Consider the following 19,673-nt stretch of genomic DNA (forward strand, 5'->3'; position numbering starts at 1 on the left):
GGTTCTCAACCTTTTAGTCTTTTGACCTCTTACAAAAAGCAGTGTGTAGTCAGGCTCACATTTCAGATGTCTGAGTTGTTCTGTCTATGAGCGCCACCAAATAGTGATTTTCCCCCACATGTTTCATTTCAATAATTGTTCAAATGATTGAATATTTATGCAAAAATCAAAAGATTAGAGAAAGCTATAGTTTAGTATGATTGAGAGATATATATATCTATATCACACACACAGTAGCTATAGTGTAAACTAGCTACAACAGTAACAGTCTAACAACTCATATGTACATCATCCAGTTTACCTGACTTCATTTAATATTAGAAAAACAAAAACCCACACACACACACACGACACCTTCCTAGGCCAGTAAGGCTGTCTTTAAAAATCACATCCAAAATGCTGCATTAAGGAGACAGAACATAACTTGACATAAGAGGAAATGCTTTATTTTCCAAATGCAGAATACAGAAATGTTATCATTGGTTCTGATAGTTTCATCTGATCTACAAAGGTTATAAACTTGTGATCCTGTGCTGACTGTAGAAGACCACACACACAGAACACTTTGATTAAGGGAGTTAAACTGGTCCAAATGGTCTTGTTCCACAGATGAAGGGACGACTGTCGTCACAATTTTGATCATTCCACCCTAAAAAAAAAAAAAAAAAAAAAAAAAGAGAAACAAGAGGAACGCAGTTTTCTTAATAAGTATTTTAGAAATTATTTTATACTTTTGTGATTAGTAGTTGTCAAAATTGTGACCAAGTCATTTAAAAAGATTCTACCTTGAGAGTTCATTTCCATGCATCTTTCCTGCGAGCCATTCGGCTCACCACTGCCCCAGTTAGTGTAACCACCAAATATGGATCCATCACTCCATAACCATGTAGAGGTCTGTTAAGAGAAAATAATTACAAGTCTACATTATGGTGTAAAACTGTCAAACATTTAAACAATTTGAAGTTAAATTACTCTACATTTTGCTTTTTGAAATACAGACATTTGACTGAACAAAAACATGGATCAGTCTCTCACTTTAACAGCATCTGAGCCACCGATCCAAACTATTCCTTGATTTGTCTGTTTCGCTAGGCTGTAGAGAAAATCATGTTCCCACGGGTTGTGGATGGAGGCGAGGTTGGCAATAAATGCATTACATTCTTTCTGTAAACAAAGATGAAGAGCTCTTAATGACAGACATACTTTGATGTCAATGCTTTGTGACTTTGAGTGCTTCACTCCTATTACAGGGAGTATTTAGGTAGAAGTATTGTAGATCAAATACAACAATGTGGATTTAACAACCCGCTGTGTCAGGCTTTACCTCGGCATTGATCCAGGTCTTTGGTGTGGTTAAGAGTTTAAAGCATCTGGTTCCATATCGCACCCATTCAGGAAGACAATCTTCCCCATTTGGCTTCATGTCACCCAATGTCCTTTTTCCTGCCTCCGTCACAGGAAGTGGTTGGTCTTTGGTTGTTCTTTCAGCCGCCTGGGTCGTCAAAGGTCCTGGCGTCGCCTCTGGAAAACAAACCAGTTAAAATTGACTTTATTAAAAATAATTCCCTGTGTAGAGATTATGAATCTTTCCTCAGTGGCACTTCTGCATCATTTAGTACAATCTACAAAAGACAGTTTGTCACCATTTCAAATTTGAAGAATTGAAGTGTGAGGTTTTTGTCTGCTGTCCAAGACTTCCTCCCTTACCTTGAGTCCTGTTCGGCTGCGCGCCCAACTTTGACTTAATTGGCTCTGCAGTGGAATAAGAATAAGCTAGAATTAAACATGTAATATAATTCTTTTTTTTTTTTAAGTCTAGTAGTTTTTGCAGATCAAATTTTAATCTTTAATTGATTGACAATCCTCAATCTCTTCTGTACCTGGATGTTCAAGCCTACAGCACAACTATGACATTTCTACACAGTTTCTTGAGGCAAAGATTAATTAAATGTTTTTAATTGTACATATTATACAGAGCATTAAAAAAAAAAAAAAAAAAAAAACAAACTACAGAACACATCAAAAAGTTATTTAAAGATCAGTGGAGACATTTTTCTCTGCTCTGAAACACGTTCATCTAGCAGACTAGCTCTACTGCCATTATGGCTGAAATATAAGAAAGGTGTAGAGACGCAACACAACTAGAGAAACATCATCACTACCAGTAGGGATGTCCCGATATGACTTTTTCACTTCCGATACGATACCGATATTGTAGCCTTGAGTATTGGCCGATACCGATATCAATATGATATAGGCACGAATCATACATATATTTATTCCTTATTTTGTTGTGTGGAATGTTAGAAAAGGCTTGATAAAGTGATGTTACTGTTACTGTTACTGATGTTGTAGTGATATAACAGAAAACAATAGTCAGCAACAGTAGGTATAGGAAAAACTGACCCATTTATCATTAACCAATTGGTTACATAAATTTTAACCTTCAACATAAGAGTATTACCTCAACAAATCCAATAAAAACAAAATGTTATATTTAAAGTGCAAAATAACCACTGGTTACCAACATCATTATACAATTGAATAGAATAAATTAAATTTTAAAGTGCAAACAATTCAAGTTCACTCCAGTTATTTTTTTTACTGTCAGCATATGTTGGAAACAACTGTGGGCAGGGACAAAAACAACAACAACAACAACAACACAATATTGTCCACTGTCCAACTGCTCTAAGTTAAGAGTTCACACAGCTCCAGTTTCACTGACTGACTGTGCCCAAAACAATGTAGTAATTACTCTTAGTCTTCACTGAAGAATAGAGTGTAAACACAATAAACATATCACTCTAATAACAAGAGCATAAAACAAATAATCAGTCAGTGCTGACTACCCTTACTACTCCTCCTCCTCCTCCTCCACTTTCTGCAGTCCGAGCATAATGTGGAGATTTTTTTTTTCACGCGAAAATCCTCATGTTCTTTTTTGTGGTGTTTTTTCAAATGTGCGATGAGGTTGGTTGTATTGAACCTTTCCGGTTCTGTCCCTCCACGGGACACTTGCGCCTGACAAATGTTGCATTTAGCTGCAACGTCTTTGTCCGAGTTTACAGTAAAATACTTCCACACAGCCGACATCACTACACCTTGCTGCAGGCACACACGTTGTCGTTGTTGTGATCACGTGGGCTGTGCATGCTGGATCAGAGACGCTCTTCTTCCGCGGCCGGCACCAACGTTAATTAAGGGGCATTACCGCTACCTACTGTGTTGGAGTGTGATCAAACCAGAGTCACCTATTATTATAGAAGTGCTGGAGCGGTAAATGGACAGCTTATATCGGAGCGTTTATATCGGAGTTTTTAGATTCAGTCCGATAAAATCCGATATTCACTTTTTTGGCTGATATCGGACTGATTTCCGATATCAATATCGGATCGGGACATCCCTAACTACCAGTATAAACATTGTGCCCCATTAACATTGACCAGTAGGTAAAATAATTATTTATGTCTCCCAGGTTTAAGATCAGTGTATTTTGTAATGATAGCCAGAGTAAGAAAGTGAGCACCCGTGATGTCTAATGGTTTACTTTTGGTCTTTGTAACAGTGTGACAGTACATTATTGGAGTAGTGGTTAGTCTCACCTGTTGCAACCCTCAGAACGAAGGCAGCACAGAGAAGAAGAACGATCCTCATTGTGATGTGTTGGACAGCTGCAGGACAAATGTAATAATCAGAAAAGAAATACCAATGACAAATGACTTACACCGAACTCCTCACCGACTTTATATGAAGACATAATATTATAACATCTCATGAAAAGCTGTTCAGTAAGATGAATATAACCTGTAAATCTCACCTGCTTCAGCAAAGTTCAATCTCTCCACTGAATGTTCTGCTCTTCTCCTACTGCTTGTCAATTTAAACTCACCGTACCCCTGCTCCACTCCACTTCATCAGCCAACTCTGTACACCTGGACTCTCAGCTGCAGCTCATGCCCAATCAACCCATTATATATTCTCCTGTTGTCCACTCGCTCTTGGCCAGATTGTCTTCGTCTACATGCCAGACTGTCCAGTACTCATTTACAGACTGTTTTCCTGGTTTTGACCTGGCTTGCCTTGTCCCTCCTCTCCTTGTGTCTACCCTGGTGAATGCACCAGCCTTCTGTCCCTGACCTCAAGTATCGCCTGTGGCTGTGTGGCGTTCTCTGGCTATTGATCCTGTCAGGAAGGCCCAGACTTCTTCTTGGTCAGCCTCATGTCCGTGAGTGCTACTGGCATTGCCTTACCTACTGCCAGCTCTGTCTTTGGTGACCCTGAGCCCTGCCTGTTGCCCTACACGTCCTGCCAGATACCTGTTCTGTTACCTTGCTATATTGAATAAAATCACTTCAAACTGCTCCTGGGTGTTTTGTGCTGCAATTGGGTCTCATCACCTCCACACCCTCTGAAATATTATGTCCTTACTTTCTTGCAATTTGAGTAGTTTAATAAAATTAGTGTATTATACTCTTCTCCCATTTATCTGCTGACCCTTTGGAGGGGCCCCACCCCTAGGTTGGGAACCATTGGACTAAACTATTTAACTGTAAACTAGCTCCACCTCCAGCAGCTGCAACAGTCTGTAACTAACAACTCATATGCAGTGATGGGAATAATGCTGTTTAAATAAACTTACTAACAGCGTTACTGAAAAAAGTAATGGTTAATGTAACCAATTACTATTTCCATTGTTACAATGCTGTTATGGTAATTAAATGAGGCATGTTACAAACTGAAGCTAATCTACTCAGTGAACCTGTTCTCATCCAACTTTGCTCTCAGCCACAAAGCCGTATTTTTTTTTGTGGAGAGGGGAATGGGAGAAGGGAGGGGTGGGACAACTGATGATTGGTTAAGGCAGAGTACGATTTCATGGTAAGCCAATCAGAGGCAGTGTTTACACATGCACACAGCAGCGTCACACAAACTAGCAGAAGCTCCAGCAATGGCAAGTTCGGAGGAAAAGGTTGCGCTTTTAAACTGGAAGTACAGGCACTACTTTAATCTCCTTGAGGTAAAAGGCAGGAACATACATGTGAAGTGTACATTATGTATCAGAGCCAAGTATTTGTCCACGTCCGTTACAAACAACTCTAACCTAATGAAGCATCTCTCAACGGCACACGCCGCTACAAAACTTGTGGCCAAAAACAGATATTTATACTTTAAAAAAATGTTTTAAAGTAATGCAATAGTTACTTTTATAATGGAGTAATTCAGTTACTAACTCCATTACTTTTGGGAGAACTAACTACTTTTTAACACATGCACAACACTGCTCATATGTGCATCATCCAGTTTAACTGACCTCATGTTTAACTGTTAGAAAACTGAAAATTGAAGTTAAGCCATTTTAATATAATAACCCTTTCCCCAGACCCTCCTAGCTCTCTTTAAATCACATCCAAAATGCTGCATTAAGACCAAAGGAGACAGAACATAACTTGACGTAAGAGGAAAGACTTTATTTTCCAAATGCAGAAATGTTATCATTGGTTCTGATAGTTTCATCTGATCTACAAAAGGTTATAAACTTATGATCCTGTGCTGACTGTAGAAGACCCCACACACCCATAACACTTTGATTAAGGGAGTTGAAGTGGTGCATCTGGTCTTGTTCCACAGATGAAGGGACGACTGTCGTCACAATTTTGATCATTCCACCCTAAAAAAAAAAAAAAAAAAAAAAGCAGTTTTCATAAGTATTTTAGAAATTTTATACTTGTGACTAGTAGTTGTCAAAATTGTGACCAAGTCATTGAAGATATTCTACCTTTAGAGTTCATTTCCATGCATCTTTCCTGCGAGCTATTCGGCTCACCACTGCCCCAGTTAGTGTAACCACAAAACATGGATCCATCACTCCATAACCATGTAGAGGTCTGTTAAGAGAAAATTACACAAGTCTACATTATGGTGTAAAACATTTCAAAGATTTAAACTAATTGAAGTTAAATTACTCTACATTTTGCATTTGACTGAACAAAAACATGGATCAGTCTCTCACTTTAACAGCATCTGAGCCACCGATCCAAACTCTTCCTTCATTTGCCCGTTTCGCTAGGCTGTAGAGAAAATCATGTTCCCCCAGGTTGTGGATGGAGGCGAGGTTGGCAATAAATGCATTACATTCTTTCTGTAAACAAAGATGAAGAGCTCTTAATGACAGACATACTATGTCGTCAATGCTTTGTGACTTTGAGTGCTTCACTCCTATTACAGGGAGTATTTAGGTAGAAGTATTGTAGATCAAATACAACAATGTGGATTTAACAACCCGCTGCGTCAGGCTTTACCTCGGCATTGATCCAGGTCATTGGTGTGGTGAAGAGTTTAAAGCATCTGGTTCCATATCGCACCCACTCAGGAAAACAACCTTCCCCATTTGGCCTCATGTCACCCAATGTCCGTTTTCCTGCCTCCGTCACAGGAAGTGGTTGGTCTTTGGTTGTTCTTTCAGCCGCCTGGGTCGTCAAAGGTCCTGGCGTCGCCTCTGGAAAACAAACCAGTTAAATTGACTTAATTATTAATAATTCCCTGTGTAGAGATTATGAATCTTTCCTCAGTGGCACTTCTGCATCATTTAGTACAATCTACAAAAAACACAGTTTGTCACCATTTCAAATTTGAAGAATTGAAGTCTGCTGTCCAAGACTTCCTCCCTTACCTTGAGTCCTGTTCGGCTGCGCACCCAACTTTGACTTAATTGGCTCTGCAGTGGAATAAGAATAAGCTAGAATTAACATGTCATATAAAAAGGGTTGTTTTTTAAGTCTAGTTTTTGCACATCACATTTTAATCTTTAGTTGTTAGACAATCCTCCATCTTCTGTACCTGGTTGTTTGAGCCTAAAGCAAAACTGACATTTCTACACTGTTTCTTGAGGCATAGATTAATTAAAAAATGTTTTGTACATATTATACAGAGCATCAATAAAACAGCTACAGAACACATCAAGAAGTTATTTAAAGATCAGTGGAGACATTTTTCTCTCTGCTCTGAAACACGTTCATCTAGCAGACTAGCTCTACTGCCATTATGGCTGAAATATAAGACAGGTGTAGAGACACATCATCACTACCAGTATAAACATTGTAGGTAAAAAATAAAAATAAAAATAAAAAATGTCTCTCAGGTTTAATATCAGTGTATTTTGTAATGATAGAGTATGAGAAAGAGTGAGCACCCATAACATCTGATGGTTTACTTTTGGTCGTCTTTGTAACAGTGTGACAGTACATTATTAGAGAAGTGGTTAGTCTCACCTGTTGCAACCTTCAGAACGAAGGCAGCACAGAGAAGAAGAACGATCTTCATTGTGATGTGTTGGACGGCTGCAGGACAAATGTAATAATCAGAAAAGAAATATCAATGACAAATGACTTACACTGAACTCCTCACGACTTCATATGAAGACATAATATTATAACATCTCATGAAAAGCTGTTCAGTAAGATGAATATAACCTGTAAATCTCACCTGCTTCAGCAAAGTTCAATCTCTCCACTGAATGTTCTGCTCTTCTCCTACTGCTTGTCAATTTAAACTCACCTCACCCCTGCTGCACTCCACTTCATCAGCCAACTCTGTACACCTGGACTCTCAGCTCATCCCCAATCAACCCATTATATATTCTCCTGTTGTCCACTCGCTCTTGGCCAGATTGTCTTTGTCTACATGCCAGACTGCCCAGCACTCATTTACAGACAGTTTTCCTGGTTTTGACCTGGCTTGCCTTGGACCTCCTCTCCTTGTGTTTAACCCTGGTGAATGCACCCATAGACATATATACGTAGACTCTGCATTAATTGCTGCTGCCGATTGGGGCGACGTGCCTACACTGTGGCCATCTTGGTCCAGGGCCACTCGCTCCTGCAGTGCATTGTGTCTATAGAGGAATGATGTGTTTGCGCTATTAAAAAGGGATCATACATCGCTCAATTGTAATAAAAATAAATAAATGAAATTGCTGAATTGTCAACATTCACACTGGTTGTTTGTTACAAATGTCAGATAGATAGATAGACACGTTTTTAACTAATCAAACCGTTTGGAAAGTGGTTGAGATTTCATTGACTAATTCTACTTTGAAACTGTGGAGTAACTCTTACCTCCATAGATATACATGCACTACTGCCTCTGCTAGCCCTGTACCAAGATGGCGGTGCTTTAGGCACGCCTCTCCACAGTCAATGCGGCGTCTACGTATATATGTGTCTATGAATGCACCAGCCTTCTGTCCCTGACCTCAAGTATCGCCTGTGGCTGTGTGGCATTCTCCAGCTATCAATCCTGTCAGGAAAGCCCAGACTTCCTCTTGGTCAGCCTCATGTCCGTGAGTACTACTGGCATTGCCTTACCTACTGCCAGCTCTGTCTTTGGTGACCCTGAGCCCTGCCTGTTGCCCTACACATCGTGCCAGATACCTGTTCTTGTTACCTTGCTATATTGAATAAAATCACTTCAAACTGCTCCTGGGTGTTTTGTGCTGCAATTGGGTCTCATCACCTCTGCACCCTCTGAAATATTATTTGTCCCTACTTTCTTGCAATTTGAGTAGTTTAATAAAATCAGTGTATTATACTCCTCTCCCATTTATCTGCTGACCCTTTGGAGGAGCCCCACCCCTAGGTTGGGAACCATTGGACTAAACTATTTAACTGCAAACTAGCTCCACCTCCAGCAGCTGCAACAGTAACAGTCCGTAACTAACAACTCATATGTACATCATCCGGTTTAACTGAATGACCTCATGTTTAACTGTTAAAAAATTTAATATAATAAACCTTTCCTAGACCCTCCTAGCTCTCTTTAAATCACATCCAAAATGCATTAAGACCAAAGGAGACGTTGACAGAACATAACTTGACTCGAGTCTTGACGTAAGAGGAAAAACTTTATTTTCCAAATGCAGAATACAGAAATCTTATTGGTTCTGATAGTTTCATCTGATCTACAAAGGTTATAAACTTGTGATCCTGTGCTGACTGTAGAAGACCACACACACACACCGAACACATTTTGATTAAGGGAGTTTAAGTGGAACATCTGGTTTTGTTCCACAGATGAAGGGACGACTATCTTCACAATTGAGATCATTCCACCCTAACAAGGGTGAGGCTAGAGAGAAATGCAATATTTTCAATTAGTATTTTAGAAATAGATTTAAACTGATTTGATTAGTATTTTAATCTGCAAAGTTGTGATCAAGTAATTTAAAAAAGACATCAAAGATACTGTACCTTCAAGGATACTTTCCATGCATTTTTCCTGATTATACAAGTTATTCGGCTCACCACGGTCCCAGTTAGTGTAATTAAACATGGATCCATCACTCCATAACCACGTAGAGATCTGTTAAGAGAAAATAATTACATTAATCTACATTGTGGTGTAAAAATGTCTTTGTCAACATCTCAAAGATTTAAACTATTTGAAATTAAATTACTCTACATTTTGTTTTTTGAAATACAGACATGATTGACAAATGTGACTGAATAAAAACACAGATCAGTCTCTCACTTCAACAGCATTTGAGCCACCGATCCAGGCCCTTGTGTACTTTGTCCCTGACACCATTTTGAAGAGAAAATTCTGTTCTATCAGGTTGTGGACGGAGGCGAGGTTGGCACCAAGTGACACACAATGTTTCTGTAAACGAAGAGATGAAGAGCTCTTAATGACGGACATCATTTAGTGTCATTGCTCTATGACGTTCTGAGTGCTTCACTCTCATTAAACTGAATATTTAGTTTTAAGTTGATCAAATACAATGACGTGGATTTCACAACTCTCTGTGTCAGGCTTTACCTCTGCATCGATCCAAGTCATCAATGTGGTGAAGAGTTTGAAACATCTGGATCCACGTTGCTTCCAATCAGGCAGACAACCTTTCCCACTTTCAGCCACCTCGGTTGGCGAAAATCCCTCCTCTGGAAAACAAACCAATTTATGTAATTGGCTCTGCGGTGGAATATGAATAAGCTAGAATTAACAACCTGTAATATAAAAATCCAAATACCAAACTAGCTCTACTGCCATTATGGCTGAAGTAGGAGAAAGTTGAGACACAGCACAACTGGAGAAACATTAAAAACCAGGCAAGACAGTTTTATTTATATAGTGCATTTCATACACAATGGCAACTCAATGTGCTTTACATAAAACAAACATTTAAAAGTAAGAATTGGAAATTTAAAAATAATGCAATTTGAGAAATAAAAATAAAACCCAATAATAGTAAACACATTAAAACATTAAAACATACAACCGCTCTGCCCCCCCACACAATGATAAAAACAAAGCACAGAAAAATATAGAGAGAAGTAAAATACTAGAATAGAGCAAATATAAGGTTGCAGCATAAAATAATGATTTGCTTTAAAATCGTACAACAACGCCAGCACTACCAGTAAAAACATTGTACCCCATTAACATTTACCAGTAGTTAAAAACATATTTTAACAGTGTGACAGTACATTATTAGAGTAGTGGTTAGTCTCACCTGTTGCAACCCTCAGAACGAAGGCAGCACAGAGAAGAAGAACGATCCTCATTGTGAAGTGTTGGACGGCTGCAGGACAAATGTAATAATCAGAAAAGTAACAGAAGAAACATCAATGACAGAAATGACTTACACTGAACTCCTCACCGACTTCATATGAAGATATAATATCATAACATCTCATGAGCTGCTCAGTAAGATGAATATAACCTGTAACTCTCACCTGCTTCAGCAAAGTTGAATCTCTCCACTGAATGTTCTGAAAAACTGTGGAGTAACAAGCTTTTATACAGAGAGAACAACAAGGAAATTAACTTTAAAAAAACATTACAGTTATTTATTGATTCAAGTGACATGAATCAATAAAACTTGAGTTTCAGCAAGTGCACAAGGACGCTCTTCACAATCACATCATTGTCACTGGATTATCTTTATCAGAAGTACACAAATGTAGTCGGAAGGTAACATCAAATGCAAGTAATTATTAAGCAGCGGTAAATATCAGTAATCTGGTGACTCAACACAAAAAACAGACACATAGATAGTCGAGGTGGTGCAACACTGTATACTTGAATTCCCATGCCACAAAAATCTATCACCAAGCCTTCAAGGTTTGACTTTTAGTTATCCTTAGGGACTTTCCCTGTTACATGGTGTCTGACATTCACCAGCTTCACAGACAGATGAAAATCCCAGGGTGATACTAAACAAAGAACTGGCTGTTAGCCTTAATATTATTTGTCCCTACTTTCTTGCAATTTGAGTAGTTTTGCTCTGAAGCAAAAATGATTAGGTATTTATGAATGATTTGTGGTTATGAAGTTTGGTATAGAGACTAATTACGAGGAAGTATTATGATGAGTCACGATACGAGCAGTATGTGAGGGTTAACCTCTTCCTCCCTAGGCCTCTGGCTCAGGGTCCTGCTCGAAAATGACATACCCAAAATGAATATAGTATATCTCTGTAACTACAAGGTCTATATTGGTATCATAATAAATTGTGAGATACATGTAGAGGTGAAAGCATGTATCTCACAACTGGGTCAGACTAAATGACTAAATGAGGATTGAACACAGCATAAATTAAACATTTAATTTTCGCCTGACAAAAATTTACACTTTTAGAGTGAATAACAGCTTTTGAATTATGCTGCTGTAGCCAAAAAAAACCCTTGAAACTGCAGCATAACATCTGAACATTATCTGTGCCAAGTCCCACACTAATAAAGTAAAGCACTGCAAAGTTAGAGAGATAGTAGAGAGATAGTAGAGATATATTTAGCATCCACACTGTATGTTGCATGCTCAAAAGCTTCCACAGACACCAACATTTAACCACATTTATCAATAATAACATTACATTTTATTCATGGGAGCCTTTCAAAACACTCAAGGACACTTTACACGACACAAATAAAAACAAACAACAGTGAATCAAACAATAAAATCAGCAAAGATTGGAAAAGGAGTGAGTTTAATAGTACATTAGATAAACATGTATGTGATTACGTCATCAGCGCGAGACATCTGTGTTTTCAGTCGGGATTTAAAGGTGAAGACAAAAGAATAACATTTACTGCTAATACGCATATAATTTTGCTTTTAAGTAGGATTTTTCATGCATTTTACATCAGTCCTCCACACCAATAGGGGGCGCTGCTGTCTCTCCACCATCAGCTGTTTCTGGTTACAAACCTTCTGTAAAAGTTTCTTCTACTATTCAAAAAGAAAAGCGACAAAAGAGCGAAGAGAGAGACAAACCTCGCAGGTAAAAAAACCCCTTAAAACATCAATTATTATTATTATTTAACAGCGGCAACATATCAGAGAGTTGTCTAACAGTGTGCTTTATTATATAATATGTTTTTATAATTAAATAAATGCTTTAATGTAGAGTTATTTGGGCTCAAACATTTAATCTTTGGCTAAATGTTAGCAAGGCGGCGCCGGCTCTCCAAAGGCCTGATTGATTTTTATTAAAGAGGCTGTTTTATAAAGCAAAAATATATCCAATTAAAACACATATATGTGGCTATAATTCAGCATTATTAACTAAGTAAGAAGCTGTACCCCTCTTTTTATAAGATAAGATGTGTCTTTGTATCTTTATTGGTTTCCCTTGGGTGAAATTTATGTTGACACAGCAGTATAGTGGGAAAAAAGTAGCAGCAGAAGGGTGAAAGTTATAAATCAAATCAATTAAAATACTATATACACATCAGCCATCAGACTGTACAACACCACAGCTTCCAGTACTTCCCACTCCCAGTAATGTATTTTATATTTATTGTTTATTGTGTATAGTGTTTGGAGATTGTTTATTAAAGAGGCTTTGGTTTTAAAGCCAAATATATCCAATTAATACACATGTGTGGTCATAATTCAGCATTATTAACTAATTAAGAAACTCTAAGAAGAAGAATAATGTCTTTCTATGAAGCTAATGGCTATTTAGGTGGCTGTATTATGTAAAGATTTAATTATGTTGAGGTTGTTTTGTCTGAAATGAGTTCAGAGGACAAAATATCTACTATATATAGTGTTTGGAGATTGTTTTGATTGTATATAGTATTTTATTTTATTCTATATCACTAATGACAGCATCAGGGAGGAACTGGGAGCTGTGGTGCATGAGAGCTGAAACTGCTGATTAAAGTAGGTTAGATGATCAATAAATCGTTAAAGGATAGCGTCACAGTCATTGGTGTCTACCTTTTAAAACAACACTCAGGTGTCCATGTGAGCAGAGCAGTGTTTTTTTCTCGCTGTAATCACTCCTCCTGTTCATACTGATTATTAAAAGATCTTAAAAAGGTGCTTTCTGTGTAAGTGATGAGGGACAAAAATCCACAGTGTGTCCAGTAATGTTTATATGAAGCTTAAATGAGGCTTCAGCAGTCTGATTGGTCATATAAAGTTGATATCTGACTACTTTTTAGCATCAGATTCCCTCTTTGTGTTTCCCTGTTGAGCTGTTGTGGAAGTATAGTAACAGAAAGAGGGACTTTGGCACTAAAAAGACTGTAATGTTGAAAGATATCTACTTGATTTGACTCATTTGGACGGATGAAACTTCATATTTACATTAGATAAACTTTTAAATACATGTTTGCATATTAGGAGGGCTGTGGATTTTTTCCTTGAGTCAAGGAAGGAAGGGAGGAAGAAGGAAGGGAGGAAGGAAGGATGGAACGGAGGTAGAAGGAAGGAAGAAGGAAGGATGAGAGGGAAGAAGGAAGGGAGGAACGGAGGTAGAAGGAAGGAAGGGACGGAAGAAGGGAAGAAGGAAGGATAAGAAGGAAGGGAGGAATGAAGGATGGAACGGAGGTAGAAGGAAGGAAAGGAGGGAGGGAGGAAGGAAGGATGGATGGAACGGAGGAAGAAGGGAGGGAAGAAGGAAGAAGGAAGGGAGGAAGGAAGGATGGAACGGAGGTGGAAGGAAGGATGGAACGGAGGTAGAAGGAAGGATGAGAGGGAAGAAGGAAGGATGGAACGGAGGTGGAAGGAAGGATGGAACGGAGGAAGGAAGGAAGGACAGAAGGACAGAAGGAAGGACAGAGTTCCAAGTTTTGCTTTTGCATTTAGCTCCAGGTGATAATTACTGAGCTCTGCTGTGGGTTGAGCATCGTTAATGGTTTAAAGAATAAACAATTAAAATGGCTTCTACAAATAAATGCTTTCCTCGTAACACCTGAAAAAACTAAACTAAAACCAAATAAAACTACTTAATCACTTGTTAAACTAACACAAAATAAACTGAAAAACTAAATAAAAGTAAAAACAGGATCAATATTAATGTATTGAGGCTGAAATATTGCTCAGTTTATATCATTAGTTCTCTATAATTCTCACTAAAGTAGCTTATTAATGGTTTTGACACCTGCTCATCACATCCTAATGTTCCTGCAGCTTTTGATTTTTCACCCAGCATAAAGATACATATATATATATATATACAGTTGTGGTCAAAAGTTTACATACACTTGTAAAGAACATAATGTCATGGCTGTCTTGAGTTTCCAATAATTTCTACAACTCTTATTTTTCTGTGATAGAGTGATTGGAACACATACTTCTTTGTCACAAAAAAGATTCATGAAGTTTGGTTCTTTTATGAATTTATTATAGGTCTACTGAAAATGTGACCAAATCTGCTGGGTCAAAAATATACATACAACAATGCTAATATTTGGTTACATGTCCCTTGGCCATTTTCACTTCAATTAGGCGCTTTTGGTAGCCATCCACAAGCTTCTGGCAAGCTTCTGGTTGAATCTTTGACCACTCCTCTTGACAGAATCGGTGCAGTTCAGCAACATTTTTTGGCTTTCTGACGTGGACTTGTTTCTTCAGAATTGCCCACATGTTCTCAATGGGGTTTAAGTCAGGACTTTGGGAAGGCCATTCTAAAACTTTAATTCTAGCCTGATTTAGCCATTCCATCACCACTTTTCATGTGTGTTTGGGGTCATTGTCCTGTTGGAACACCCAACTGCGCCCAAGACCCAACCTTCGGGCTGATGATTTTAGGTTATCCTGAAGAATTTGGAGGTAATCCTCCTTCTTCATTATCCCATTTACTCTCTGTAAAGCACCAGTTCCATTGGCAGCAAAACAGGCCCAGAGCATAACACTACCACCACCATGCTTGACGGTAGGCATGGTGTTCTTGGGGTTAAAGGCCTCACCTTTTCTCCTCCAAACATATTGCTGGGTGTTGTGGCCAAACAGCTCAATTTTTGTTTCATCTGACCACAGAACTTTCCTCCAGAAGGTTTTATCTTTGTCCATGTGATCAGCAGCAAACTTCAGTCGAGCCTTAAGGTGCCTCTTCTGGAGCAAAGGCTTCCTTCTTGCACGGCAGCCTCTCAGTCCATGGCGATGTAGAACACGCTTGACTGTGGACACTGACACCTGTGTTCCAGCAGCTTCTAATGCATTGCGACCTGCTTTTTGGTGGTTCTCGGTTGACTCTTGACCATCCTGACCAATTTTCTCTCAGAAGCAGGTGACAGCTTGCACTTTCTTCCTGATCGTGGCAGTGACACAACTGTGCCATGCACTTTATACTTACGAACAATTGTTTGTACAGTTGCTCTTGGGACCTGTAGCTGCTTTGAAATGGCAGCAAGTGACTTTCCTGACTTGTTCAACTCAATTATTCGCTTTTTCAGATCCGTGCTGAGCTCCTTTGACTTTCCCATTGTAGCGTTTGTGGCTGAGTCTAATGATTGTATAAAATGAGCCCTATTTAAATGGGCTCAGAGAAGTCAGCAGCTGTTGTCATTCATAATCACTCACAAGAAGTTAAGAGGCCATGCCATGAAGCTAATTCAATTGACACAAGTTTCTACATAACCAAAATTGATAATTCAAGTTGCTGTATGTATATTTTTGACCCAGCAGATTTGGTCACATTTTCAGTAGACCTATAATAAATTCATAAAAGAACCAAACTTCATGAATCTTTTTTGTGACAAAGAAGTATGTGTTCCAATCACTCTATCACAGAAAATTAAGAGTTGTAGAAATTATTGGAAACTCAAGACAGCCATGACATTATGTTCTTTACAAGTGTATGTAAACTTTTGACCACAACTGTATATATGTATGTATATATATATATATATATATATATATATATATATATATATATACATATATATATATTTAATTAACCAGACAGTCTGTGTTAGCAAAGGTGGATAATCTGTGTGTTATAATTGTTGCAGGTCGAAGCTGAGGGCCATGGCTCGTGGTCAGCAGAAGATTCAGTCCCAGCAGAAGAACGCCAAGAAGGCAGCAGAGAAGAAGAAAAATAATGGCGCCGACCAGAAGACGGCAGCAAAGGCAGCTCTGGTCCACACCTGCCCCGTCTGCCGGGTAAGTGCGACACCGAGGATGTGAACGATCTGTTCGGTACAGAACAGAAAGGGCTCGTCAGATTGTCTAAAAGTGTCTGAAGGACATGTCTGATGTTGGTTTTAAAGCTGCAGTTGGTAACTTTGAGGAGAGAGAGGACTTAGCGTCAAATTTGAAGAAGTACAACTTTCAGATCCCTCCCCCTTCCCCCTCCCTCTCCGCTGCACTCCTGCCCTGGCTCCAAAGTCCCTCCCCCAGAGGATCGGTAATACATGAACTACACTCCACACAGCTAGATATAAAACGCTTTACAGTGACTTTCACATGGCTATACCTTACGTAGAAACCAGGCGGGGAGTTCCTGTCCTCTGAAAAGAAGCCAATGCGGAAGTAACTTAGAGCTGCATTCTATCAAAAGGCCACCAGGGGGCGATCGTTTTGTGTTCAAAAAGACTTCCGGCTCTATACAAGTCAATGGAGAATTCACCAACTTCTCACTTGATTTCTAACCTCAGTAAACGTTTTCAAAATGTGTTTATGGTCTCAATCGCTAGTTTAAAGCCTTCTTCAATGCAGTCTGGTGTTCATTTGTGAAATTTTGGCCTCTCTGATTTTATATTTGACGATAAAGCAGGCTACGTGGCTACGTTGTGATTGACAGGTTGATTGACCAATGTCCTTGAGATCCAGCCCTCGCAACCAATCGCAGCCTCCCCGCTCCGCCGTTGGTCCCGCCCATACTTCCGTCCATGACTCCGCCTCATGCCCATATAAGTAGAATCCGTGTTCTTTTTTTCCCGGCATGCACCTGAAATTTTCAAGATGGCGCTGCCTAGATTCGATACTATTGGCTTCCGAGCAGCAGTCCACAAACCAATGGGTGACGTCACGGATGTTACGTCCATTTCTTATATACAGTCTATGGTAGAAACTAGGAGATATGAGCTTGACCGAGCTGAGGAGGAAGGGGGAGGGGCCTGTGAGGAGGAAGGGGGAGGGGCCTGTGTGCGTGAGCAGTGATTGACAGCTGTCAGACACTCCATCAGACACAATCCTGGCTCTGATTAGTTCTTTTGTCCGGTCGCGGTGGATTCTGGCAATTTGCAGTAGGAGCAGTAGATGGGGCTAAATGAGCCTGTTTTTTTACAGAATCACGATCAAATTTTGATTAATTGAGCAGCCTTAGTTTATACCTATTTTTTTTCATTTTCTCTTTCAGACACAGATGCCTGACCCAAAGACATTTAAGCAGCACTTTGAGAGCAAACACCCCAAGTCCCCAATGCCTCCCGAGCTGGCGGACGTTCAGGCATAAAGAGCAGCTGACTGGACCAGGGTAAGAATAACTGTAGTGAAGTTTAAACCTCCAAATAATATATATAGCAACAACAGTTTATAAACCAGATTACATTTTTAAATTAAACTCAACACATTAATTATTGCAGATACACAATGACCACGGATTAAACGTTGAATCGCGGCGCCAGGAAGGATGTTGAGGAAGAACACTGGGACCTGTCAGTATTCACGGACAACGGGTTGGGACGGACGGAGGGCGGGAGGAAGGAAGGAAGGGGGTGGATGTGTGTATATGCTGTGCACGTACGTGTGTTTGTGTAAGAGGAAACGATAACGACAGGGGGCAGAGGTACACCAGCACCCCATTTTTTTTATATTTATTGTGTACAACTACCTTGCTATTCCAGAGAGAGGGATCACAGGAAGCAGAACCAGCAAAGAATGCCTGCTAACACTGAATTAAGGTATCTCCTGATCAATGAAAGGAGTCAATGAGTGTGAACAGCACATCCAAACCCCCCCCCCCCAAAGAAAAAAAAAATCCCCACTACAGAGTTACAACTACAATGCACATGGCTCTGCTGTCGGGTTTCTAACTCCAATCACTCTTAATTTCCTTTTCACTCACTCTTCCCTGAATGGCAGATAAGCAGAAGTCAGCTTTCTATCACTTTAAATATAAATATATAACCCACAAAAGACTAAAATCGCATTTTTTCTTTTTTTAAAAAACTATAACTATACAACTCCTCCTCTGTGCTGCTTCTCTACAACAGTACCTCACGTTATACCACACAGCATGTCTTGTATGTCTCTTTTTTTTTTCCTCTCCTCCACTTACACTCATTTTTAAGGTCCATCATGGGCAAACTACCCCCCGCCCCCCCACAAAAAAAAATAAATAACCATGGCAATAACATCACCTATGTTGGTCCCACTTTTATTTAAAGGTGTAATATATACGAATTAAAGTTTAAAACATTCCAAAAAATTGACTAAAATTATCAAGAAAATGAGACATTCCCTGTTTTTTCTCAGTTGCCGTTAGCAACCTGTGGATTCTATTTAAAGGACTAAATGTCTGACCCCAAGCTTGCTTTTTTCCCCCCTACTGGACAGATATGAAAGCATGTTTAAAATATATTGTTGCCTGCTATTGTTACCGCTGATGCTATTAATGAGAAGGTATTTCTAAATTTTTACATATTGCACCTTTTTAAAGCAGGACAAGGTTTATTTAAAAATCCAGCACTAACTTTATTTTCTGTTACACACACACACCCCCCCCCCCCCCCAACACCGCCCCATACATGTACAGCTCTGCGCTCATTGAACCTTACAGCTGTAGTTTAAATGCTCCTTGTGTGAAGGAAGTTTTTAAAAGTGGATCCAAGGAGTGAAAATGACAGAATATATAGATCAGTTACTGCTAAAACAATAATGAATCCCTGTTCTCTTTGGTTCTTCATATATATATTCACTAACAGGCAAAAAACCCCTCCCCCCAATTTATTAATTTGCTTTCACTGTATTTTTTTTTCGTTTTTTACCCTTTTCAATAAATTGAACAATGTATTTAATGTGACCGGTTTTCTCTGCTGACTTTGTGTACGTGACAAAATGAAATATGTGACATCGACATGGACTTAGATACTAAATATATTACAGTGTATCATGAAGCAGAAAACTTTGAAAACTGACACTTCACCATCATCAGGCAGTTAAAATACATTTTTATCTTTATTTTACATTGATTGCATACAAGTTGTTTTCATTACTGATAAATCTGCCAGTTATTTTCTTTATTATTCATTTAAAAAAAAAAGAGCCCTTAGAAATAGTGATGGTCAATTTGATGGTGATGCTATCGATACATTTCTTATTTATTACATTCATTTTTACAAAAACATGAAACATAAAAGCAGGAAATCCTCATAATTAAGAAACCAGAATTTGAGAAAGTTTGACACAAGTTCAAACCATGAATTGCTTATTGACCC

At 38.9% G+C, this 19,673-nt stretch overlaps 4 protein-coding genes across 4 annotated transcripts; 1 reads left to right on the top strand and 3 right to left on the bottom strand.

Moving 5' to 3' along the window:
• Positions 1-426: 426 nt before the first annotated feature.
• Positions 427-1,657, bottom strand: LOC128374078 (ladderlectin-like). Its single transcript, XM_053334319.1, has 4 exons — positions 1,325-1,657; positions 1,036-1,164; positions 786-894; positions 427-649 (listed from the first exon to the last, which is right to left on the bottom strand). Exons 1-4 carry the CDS (start codon positions 1,421-1,423, stop codon positions 579-581), a joined length of 408 nt encoding a protein of 135 aa, XP_053190294.1. The 5' UTR covers positions 1,424-1,657; the 3' UTR covers positions 427-578.
• Positions 1,658-5,490: 3,833 nt separating this feature from the next.
• Positions 5,491-8,822, bottom strand: LOC128374075 (galactose-specific lectin nattectin-like). The gene is made up of 6 exons (XM_053334317.1): positions 7,272-8,822; positions 6,674-6,718; positions 6,303-6,499; positions 6,014-6,142; positions 5,780-5,888; positions 5,491-5,671 (listed from the first exon to the last, which is right to left on the bottom strand). The coding sequence occupies exons 1-6, from the start codon at positions 7,321-7,323 to the stop codon at positions 5,592-5,594; spliced, it is 612 nt and encodes a 203-aa protein (XP_053190292.1). The 5' UTR covers positions 7,324-8,822; the 3' UTR covers positions 5,491-5,591.
• A 67-nt stretch (positions 8,823-8,889) lies between these two features.
• Positions 8,890-10,755, bottom strand: LOC128374077 (ladderlectin-like). Its single transcript, XM_053334318.1, has 6 exons — positions 10,734-10,755; positions 10,511-10,579; positions 9,817-9,938; positions 9,529-9,657; positions 9,249-9,360; positions 8,890-9,126 (listed from the first exon to the last, which is right to left on the bottom strand). Exons 2-6 carry the CDS (start codon positions 10,560-10,562, stop codon positions 9,032-9,034), a joined length of 510 nt encoding a protein of 169 aa, XP_053190293.1. The 5' UTR covers positions 10,563-10,579; positions 10,734-10,755; the 3' UTR covers positions 8,890-9,031.
• A 1,491-nt stretch (positions 10,756-12,246) lies between these two features.
• Positions 12,247-18,194, top strand: zgc:91910 (Zinc finger protein 706-like). The gene is made up of 4 exons (XM_053334384.1): positions 12,247-12,280; positions 16,245-16,395; positions 17,594-17,710; positions 17,820-18,194. Exons 2-3 carry the CDS (start codon positions 16,261-16,263, stop codon positions 17,687-17,689), a joined length of 231 nt encoding a protein of 76 aa, XP_053190359.1. The 5' UTR covers positions 12,247-12,280; positions 16,245-16,260; the 3' UTR covers positions 17,690-17,710; positions 17,820-18,194.
• Positions 18,195-19,673: the final 1,479 nt, after the last annotated feature.

Source organism: Scomber japonicus, chromosome 15 (genome assembly GCF_027409825.1).
Source record: "Scomber japonicus isolate fScoJap1 chromosome 15, fScoJap1.pri, whole genome shotgun sequence".
Taxonomy (NCBI): Eukaryota; Metazoa; Chordata; class Actinopteri; order Scombriformes; family Scombridae; genus Scomber; species Scomber japonicus.

What these genes read in the sequence shown, in the direction of transcription:
- zgc:91910 (XM_053334384.1), top strand. Translation starts at nt 16,261, where the DNA reads ATGGCTCGTGGTCAGCAGAAGATTCAGTCCCAGCAGAAGAACGCCAAG. An exon ending in ACACCTGCCCCGTCTGCCGG is followed by an intron (nt 16,396 to 17,593) that starts GTAAGTGCGACA and finishes TTTCTCTTTCAG; the next exon opens with ACACAGATGCCTGACCCAAA.
- LOC128374075 (XM_053334317.1), bottom strand. Translation starts at nt 7,323, where the DNA reads ATGAAGATCGTTCTTCTTCTCTGTGCTGCCTTCGTTCTGAAGGTTGCA. An exon ending in TGACCTGGATCAATGCCGAG is followed by an intron (nt 6,143 to 6,302) that starts GTAAAGCCTGAC and finishes CTTTGTTTACAG; the next exon opens with AAAGAATGTAATGCATTTAT. An exon ending in GTGGCTCAGATGCTGTTAAA is followed by an intron (nt 5,889 to 6,013) that starts GTGAGAGACTGA and finishes TTCTCTTAACAG; the next exon opens with ACCTCTACATGGTTATGGAG.
- LOC128374077 (XM_053334318.1), bottom strand. Translation starts at nt 10,562, where the DNA reads ATGAGGATCGTTCTTCTTCTCTGTGCTGCCTTCGTTCTGAGGGTTGCA. An exon ending in TGACTTGGATCGATGCAGAG is followed by an intron (nt 9,658 to 9,816) that starts GTAAAGCCTGAC and finishes CTTCGTTTACAG; the next exon opens with AAACATTGTGTGTCACTTGG. An exon ending in CATGGAAAGTATCCTTGAAG is followed by an intron (nt 9,127 to 9,248) that starts GTACAGTATCTT and finishes ATTTCTCTCTAG; the next exon opens with CCTCACCCTTGTTAGGGTGG.
- LOC128374078 (XM_053334319.1), bottom strand. Translation starts at nt 1,423, where the DNA reads ATGAAGCCAAATGGGGAAGATTGTCTTCCTGAATGGGTGCGATATGGA. An exon ending in GTGGCTCAGATGCTGTTAAA is followed by an intron (nt 895 to 1,035) that starts GTGAGAGACTGA and finishes TTCTCTTAACAG; the next exon opens with ACCTCTACATGGTTATGGAG. An exon ending in CATGGAAATGAACTCTCAAG is followed by an intron (nt 650 to 785) that starts GTAGAATCTTTT and finishes TTTTTTTTTTAG; the next exon opens with GGTGGAATGATCAAAATTGT.